Here is an 8,780-nt window from a genome sequence, read left to right as displayed (position 1 = left end):
ATTTTTTGCCAATAATAATTTATTGAACAGCTGCTGCATCATCATCACATGCTACAAAATTCTGAAAAAGGATCTTACAACTACTCTAATAAAGCCTAATTTACAATAATTATATTTTTTAAAAAATTAAGAAATTAGGAAAAAAATAAAGAAAATTCCTAGCCTAATGTTCTACACTGTCTAAAACTCTTCTTTCTTTTTTGTTTTTTAATTTTTTTTTTCCTAAGACCTAAAATACGATTAAAATGAATTACCATTTACCACCATCATCATCACGCATCATTTGGTAAATTCCCAGCAGTTAAACCACATTTGATTGTTTAGCAAGGATTGGTCTCGGGCGGGTCGAAGAGCTCCGGGCCGAGCATGGTTCGGCAAATCGGGCAAACGGGGTGCTTGGCGAGCCACGTATCGGCGCATTCTAGATGGAAGCCGTGGTTGCAGCCGGGGACCACCCTCGCCGCTTGCTCGCTGCCGATGTCGTCCAGGCACACCGCGCAATCGTGGCCCATCACCAAATCCTTGCCGGTGATCGCCGGAAGCTTCTCCAGCTGCGCGGCGGAGAGCCCCTTCTCTTTCGTCCCTTTCATCACCTCCTGGCCGCGCTCCGGGTCGGCGGCGCCGCCGTTCTGGTAGGTGGCGGCGTACCAGAGCAAGCAGATGTACACCAGGAACACGGCGCTCATGCCGGCGCAGGGGAGAAACAGAGCCAAAAACACGGAGAGAAGCATTCTTAGTAGTAGCTAAATATATGAATTCGAATGAAAAATTTTAGAAAACTGGGAATGTGGGTTTTTCAAGGCGATTCAGGGAAGCATGAGAGAAGAATTAATTAAATGTTATTTGAAAATGGAGGGCGGCGATGGTGGCGGCGGAGAGAGAATATTTGAGTGGAGTGCAAAGCACACCAATTTCACGGTGAGACTTGGAAGGGAAAGGGCAACTGATATTTATATGGGCAGAGTAAGGGCGTGTTTGGAAGTATGAAAATAAGGAAACATATATTCACGGCTTTTCAGGTGAGAAACGAAGAAAGTGCCAAAACAGGTTGGCTGAGCGTTGGTGACGACTGACACTGCTATTTATTTCAGGAGACTAAGCGCTTTGCATTGGTAACATAACCAAAAACAACGAACCAAAATGCTTCTCGGACAAATTTTTTAAATTTAAAACTATTAACAAATTCGTCAAATTGTTAACTTAATTAGTAACAATTAAGTTACAAAAAGAAGAATATATTAGCTTTTTGATTTGAGTATGTCAGCAATGACAATATAAATTCTCTTTTACTAATTAGAATCACAAAGTGAAATTGTACAAATTCTCTGGTTTCCCTCATCACTTAAAAATAAATACAAATAAATTTATTAAAAATTTATTTTATAAATTAATTTATAAATATTTAATGAATGGTACTATGGTAGCATTAAAGGCCATTGCTTAAGTGAAAATGATTTGAATCATCTATATACATTTTGAATGGGACGAAACTCAGTTAGTTTATTCTCATTTTGTGAAATTAGTGTTTTGCCTAAATTAGTGCAATATTATTTTTTTTTGAAAAATAATAATAGTAAATTTTAAATATTTATTATTAATGGTGGTTTGATTATAAATGGTAAAAGAAAGAATGAATGAAAGTTTTGGCATTAATGTTTGCCCAAATATATACGATTTGAATTGGGGTTCGTATACTGGAGTCTACTGGCGTATAAGTAAAAAACGTGTCCACATTAATTTATGGTAAAATTATTTAAGTTATGGACGGGCGAGAAAGGAAATAAGATTTTTGTGAAGGGAAAAGAAACAGAAGGAGAGGACGCGTTTCTTGAATGGCAAGAAAGAAAACGAAGAACGGGGACAGGCTTCAGTGACACGTGCGCTTTTATGTGACCGTAAGGGCGCGTTTGGGCCTCCGCTTTCCACAGCTTCACCTACAATCATTAATTCGCGAGCTATTGCTTAGCTGTTCGCCATTCCCCACTTCCACTCAAAATTCACCGCACACAGACTACTCCGTTATATTTTAAAGGGACATTTGATTCAGGTTATATAATATAACTAATGTTATATTTGTTTGGTAATATAATATTTTTATGTTTGATTCATGTTATATAATTTTTTTAGAAAATGTCACATAACCTCTATATTAAGTTTTTAAGTATTAAAAAGGAATGTGAGATACCCTCCAATTTCTTAGGTAATATCGCATTCTCTTGTCTTATTATTAATGTTGGGCTTTGGACGTTTTAATCAAGTTATCTTATTATCATTGTTTTATTTACATATCTTAGTTTTAAACCAAACACAAGAATATAATATTATGTGAACCAAACGCCTCCTAAGAGTGTTGCTATTTGTACCACCTTTAAAAAAAATAGGTGTAAATCATATTGGAATTATAAAAATAACAAAAAATTCAACAATTTTATAGATGGTGTAAATAGTCATAAGGAAATTCATATTATTATTTACACCATCCTGGTCAAATGTGATTTACGAGATTATATTAATAATTTTTTAATTAAAAATTTAATTAATTAAAACATTAAAAAAAAAACAACAACAACAATCCCTCACCTTCTCACCAGAGAAGGCGAGGGAGGTTTTTTTAAAACAAAAATTATTAATGTTTTTATTTTAAATAAAATTAAATAATAAATATTTTTTAAATAATAGTAATAATAATATAATATTTGACTAGATTTAATGAAGGTGTTGCAAATAGCAATTTTTTGTTTACACCACCTATAAAGTTATCACACCCTCTACCAAAAATAAAATAAAGCTATCACACTTATCAAATGGTGGTATAAATAGAATTTCCCTATTTTAACCGTAATCGTCTCACCATATTAAATACATATATTTTTTAAAAAGTATTATTGACCATGTTACATGTAGTATATGTCATATATTACCCCCACTGAAACTCGAACTCATAACCTTCCATTTAAGAAAGTCACTTCATATCGCTTGATCACAATGTTTTTTATAATATACTCTTTTAAATTTGTATATTCAATTAATCAGGACATCATTTTTAATAAAGAATATATATACAAAAATTGATATCGTCACAAGTTAATGAGTATTAAATTTCTTTTCGTAAAAATAAATTTTTGCTAATATTTGTGTGTATGCCGTGACGATCTCATTACGGCCAGCTGCATATAAACTGGCAGTAAATACATGATTACGTTACTTTGCGTTTGCGTAGAAACGTGGCCTAACAACATTTGTCTCCTTGTTTTAGAGGACAGTGCACCTCCACCAAATTCAATTCCACTTTTGACCTTCGGCTGACTTTCCTAGGGGTTTGCGTAACGCCGTATCTTAATTCATTGTCTTACGTTATTGTCTTGTCGTGAAGCGATGAATCGCCGGAAAAATGATGAGGTAATAATATGTGTTGTGTCGACGAAAAACTTTTATGCAACGTGTAGTTTTATGATTCATTTTTTTTTTCATATCAAACTAAATGTTGATTCAAATGATTAATTCGATGAGACATAATTAATTAGTTAAGTAGTTTTTTTTTTTTTTTTTTTTTTTTTTTTTTTTGCCTAATAAAAAGAGTATGCATAAAAGACTTAGAAAAAGAAGAAAGTAATTTTGTGAGTTGGGGAACTTAGAAATTTAAGTCTGTTAATTAAAAGTGTAATCTTTTTTAAATATAAAGAGTTAGTATTTATGCATAATAAGGAATACAAATAGGTGTAATTAAACCAATATAAGTTAAATAAGTGAAATTTATAGTCAATATATAGTCTTTTACGACATAGGAGAAGAAACTAAGAAAAAGTTATAGGCTCCGTTTGCTAAAATAGTTAGTTTATTAGTTAATTTTAGCTTATTTGATCACTATTAGTTATTTGACTTAATTAAATAATTAATGTTAATGTTTGCTTGATTAGTTTTTTGTAACAACTTATTGTTCCAAAATGTTAAAATTAAAAATGTTGTACAAAGTAATTTTTCGATCAATTTTTTGAGAAAATTAATTTGTATGTAAACAACTAACAACTAATTTAGCAAACACTTTTTTACAATCAACTAATGCTATCAACTAGTCGAACCCACAAACACAATCAACTAACAATCATTTACCAAATACCTCCATAATATAATAAATCGTCTTGAAACAAGTGATAACCACATAATAATTTAATACTTTTATTTACTATTTAAGAAAGTAATTCCTCGTATTCAGCCCATATGTGCTTAGTATGATGGGGGAGATTTACAGTATATTTTGCAATCATGGCCAGATAAGATATTATTGTTGTCTGAGAATGCAAAAAAAAAAACAATCCTAATCGCATTTTAATAATCAATCAACTTTATTGAATCACTATATTAAATATTTATTATATACTCCTTGCTTTCTTTATTTTAAATAAATATTCAATCTTGCTCTCTGATAATCACTATAATCTCCATGTCATATAAATTGTATAATAATCAGGATATAATTTTTACAAGATAAAATTTATGGTACCAATTGACATCCATAATTCTTGCACCGTGTAGAATCTAAATTTTTTTAATGTTGTATCAGGCCGTCCCCAAGTAACCATACAAACTTCAAAACTTTTTTGTTATACCTGGTGCAAGTGTTACCAATATAGTAAAAAATTTTAATTCTTACAAGTAGCGCTTAGTATCTAACTTTAAAAAATACAAACTTTCAAAAAGTGGGCTATTAAAATAGTAATTTGAAATAACAAATTAAGAAGCAATTTGAGTGTCAAAAAGTGGGCTATTAAAATAATAATTTGAAAAATAACAAATTAAGAAGCAATTTGAGTGTCAAAAAGTGGGCTATTAAAATAATAATTTGAAATAACAAATTAAGAAGCAATTTGAGTGTTCTTATCATCAAGTTAGGCCCAGCGGTAGTAAAAACAATCATTATTCCGGAGAAACGTGGTCCATACAATTGTATAGATGACAGTCTAAAAATATATAAAGTATATTATTCTAACTAATAAAATACATTATTTTAAAACATAAAATATATTATTCTAAATCACAAAATACATTATTTCAACATATATAAAGTACATTATTCTACTTCATAAAATACATTATCTTGCCCCATAATGTTCATCATTCTAACATGTGCGTGTGTCAATAATTTTTATTTTTTTTAACATCAAAACGACATTGTTTTGAACTGTGGTTCACACAGATGTATGGACCACAGTGCTCACAATAATTTGCCAAGTAAAAAAAGGCAGGAACATGGTGGCTTTCTTTCTTGGAACAGTAATAAGGCATATATATATAAAAGAGGGTCATGGTTTCCAGTTAAGCTTATACTATAGATAAGAATGGATGCTTTTCCCCCATATGACCTTATCTTTTGCCTTTTGTTTGAGATAGAAAGACATGATGAGATGAGATTTTTTTTGTTTCATACCCTTTCTTTTACCCAATCACCTTTGCACTACCCCCAATATATGTGCCTTATATTCATCTTGTCCAGTACAAATTATTTTGTTATTAGTTTTCCTAACATGGATTAAATCATCGTTGCGTATGTAGATGCTTATATTCCGATGCTACAATGCAACCAACAAATTAAAACTATATAATTATGCACCATACTCCTCGTTAAGAGGATCGAATTCTCATCGTCTCACTTCATTATAATATTACTTTTGACAGCCCAAGAGTAGCTCAAGCCGCCTTTATCGATCTTTTATTTGTTTACAACTTCATCCTAGCTTGTATTTGGTCACAAATCACGTTACAATGGTCAAAAAAGTAGTGCTAAACTTTTTACATAGATTAATACGAATGCCAACACTATCTATATACATGCATCGTACAGAATCTATAAAGAATGGCGTAAGCTGCCTTTGTCTTTCAATTGCATGGATTAATCGGCGTCTAGGCGCTAGGCAGTCGGCCTCTTAGGCACTCAAGGGTCCGCCTAGGCGGTCCACACGTTACAATGGTCAAAAAAGTAGTGCCAAACTTTTTACATGGATTAATACGAGTATCAATACTATCTGTATATATGCATTGTACAAAATCTATAAAGAGTAGTGTAATCTGCCTTTGTCTTTCAATTGCATGGATTAACCGGCGTGTAGGCACTAGGCGATAGGCCTCCTAGGCGCCCGCCTAGGCTGTCCCCAGGCGCCTAACGATTTTTTCAACATTGATTTCAGGCATAGTAATATTAAAAATTAAACATTGGATCCGAGTTATTTACAAGGGGCGGTTTTAGATGAGAAACAACAATGGCCCTTCTAAATTATGTTGGGCCACTTTAATTATTCGTCAAATTATTTACTTGGTATCTAATTTTAAATTTTGTACGGTATATTTAGAGCGATGTACTGGCGAGTGGTTTTGGTGATTGGTGAGCCCATTGCCAGCCTTGCGTTGGGACCTCATCACTGTCTTTAATTTATGTGTTAGTGCTTTTTTCTTTAGCTTTTGTTTATATGTATCTGTTCCACTATTGAGTCAAGTGATGAATGCCATAGAAGAAAACGAAGAGCAAAAGTGGGGGGAAAAAAGTGTTTTGTACTTGATCGTATCTTGACATTTTTTGCTTTTTTAAAAATTTGTTTCTTGTAGATAAGCTCACGCCTTAGCAACAACTCTTATTTTTCCTATTATTATACGTTGTAATGCTTTGAGGCTAATCTTGATTTTTGTTGGGAATCCTTTAGCAAATTGGAGGCAAAGGACGTCAAACGTTGCAATGGGTTAGGGTGGATCGGAGTGATTATGATCATTATCCGATTTATTATTATACTTGTTTTATTTAGCAGGACTCGCATTAAGTCTAGTTTTTAAAATATATTCTTGATTCATTGCCTATTATTACTCCAACAGAATTCGATTCACACAGGATCGAGTGTGGGTGAATACTCGTTCAATTGTAAGGATGACAATCAATAGGGTGGGTTGAAATGACTACCACCTGTTTGATAAATGGTTGTTAGCTGTTAGCTGATTAGGTTAATTAGAGGGTATAACTAGTTGATAATATTAGCTAATTGTAGAAATATGTTTGGTAAATTAGCTGTTAGTTGATGACTGTTTGATATAATTTCTTTTCTCAAAAAGTTGCTTTAAGTAGCTTTTTGAATTTTAACATTTTGGAGTTACAAAAGCTAATTAACCAAATACTTGTATTGATTTTTTAACCAAATCAAACAGCAATAATGTTAGGTGGGAATAGATCCCAATACATAACAGGAGACTGCTGGAAAGTAATAGATGCTAAAGAATGCGTTAAATAATTGTCTGATCTAGGAATAAATTTAAATGAACATAAATCAAACGAATACGTAATTTCTCTGTAGCTATCAATAAATTTAAATGAACATAAATCAAGCCAATGTAGGAACGAACTGTATATGGTTGTGAAGTAAGATAACGCTGTAATAAGAGGCAATCTATGTATAGCTCTACTGACCGCTCGTCTCGATCTTTTAACCATGATAAGGCTTCCTTGCATGCCAATGCTTCGGCCATAAGTGGTGAAAAACAATCCGGGAGAGGGGCACTGAATGCTGCAATATATCCCCCATTCACATCGAGGAGAACAACCCCTACTGTTGCCTTGCCCGTGTCGTGGAGGTACCCGGCATCGACTCGACAAATTCTCGGCAGTGGGACGACATTTGTAGTAGCAGAGGCAGCCGGCAGCCCGTGTGGCAGTGGTGGTTCTCCGGCTGCACTCGGGTGATCGGGCACCGTTCTAGCGTCGGCGGTGGGTCGTGTTTGACGCCATGCATGCATGGTTGCAGTGGCCACCGCAAGCAATTTCCTCGGTCGCGGAAGGAACGCATCCCAAACCGCTCCATTCCGTGCTCTCCAAAGATGATATAGAATTGTTGTTGCATATGTTATCCCATTAGAGTCTAGAACATTTAGAAGTTCACTAAACTAAATATGAAAAATATTTTTCACAATATTAGGGATTGGAAGGTTAGATTGCCCCCATATGGCCTTTGCAAAATCACACAACACTAAAGCATGCATAGTGTCTTTGAGATATCCCTCACATGGCACAACTTGTATCTACATCCACTCTCTTTATAAGCAAATTTGTAGTAGTATGGAGGATATCACTAATAGCTTTCCATATGAATGTTTTTCATTTCTGGGAAATTTTGAGTCTCCATAGGACGAGCCAGTTATTAAAAGCCCCATTACTGTCCTCATAATTTTCTGTGATGCGCCTATAGCCACTTTTCACTAAATAAAAGAAAGAAATTAGTTTTAAGGGAATCAATGAATAGAAGTTGCATTGTGAAAAAGAGAGTTTGAGAAGGGTTTGGAGAAATTTTTATTCCATGTTGAAAACTCATGAGATATGTTAGAATGTTGTAAAGGAAATATTGTCTTATAATACAAAGGCAACTTTGTACACTTTTTAATACGTAACGCCATGAATTTAGATAACGAAGTGGATAATTGTTAAGGTAGTTTGAGTCTTTCCTCTTGGATTGTATACATTGATGAAGACGCAACATTCCTACATAGGCAGGGAACCTAGGCCCTAATTTTGTGGAAATTCAGGCATTAATGGATCGGACTTGAGAACTGGAATCCATGAGTACTAAGGTTTAAATTGTTAGTCATTTTATTAGTCATGTATAGGCCGAGCTCATACATGATGGTTGAGGTCCTAGTAATTTAATGTTTGGGCCTAACTGTGTGCTATGACCAAAAACTTTGCCCATGATTGTGGAAAGCTTCTTTAGTTACAAGGTATAAAAACTCAAATCATTACACTGTTGATTATA

General features: G+C 33.6%; 1 protein-coding gene across 1 annotated transcript; it reads right to left on the bottom strand.

The window, feature by feature from the left end:
- Positions 1 to 937, bottom strand: LOC109149124 (E3 ubiquitin-protein ligase ATL23-like). The gene has a single exon (XM_019296775.1). The coding sequence runs from the start codon at positions 729 to 731 to the stop codon at positions 321 to 323; it is 411 nt and encodes a 136-aa protein (XP_019152320.1). The 5' UTR covers positions 732 to 937; the 3' UTR covers positions 1 to 320.
- Positions 938 to 8,780: the final 7,843 nt, after the last annotated feature.

Source organism: Ipomoea nil, unplaced genomic scaffold, assembly GCF_001879475.1.
Source record: "Ipomoea nil cultivar Tokyo-kokei standard unplaced genomic scaffold, Asagao_1.1 scaffold2159, whole genome shotgun sequence".
Taxonomy (NCBI): Eukaryota; Viridiplantae; Streptophyta; class Magnoliopsida; order Solanales; family Convolvulaceae; genus Ipomoea; species Ipomoea nil.
This window is presented reverse-complemented; position numbering and strand designations above follow the sequence as displayed.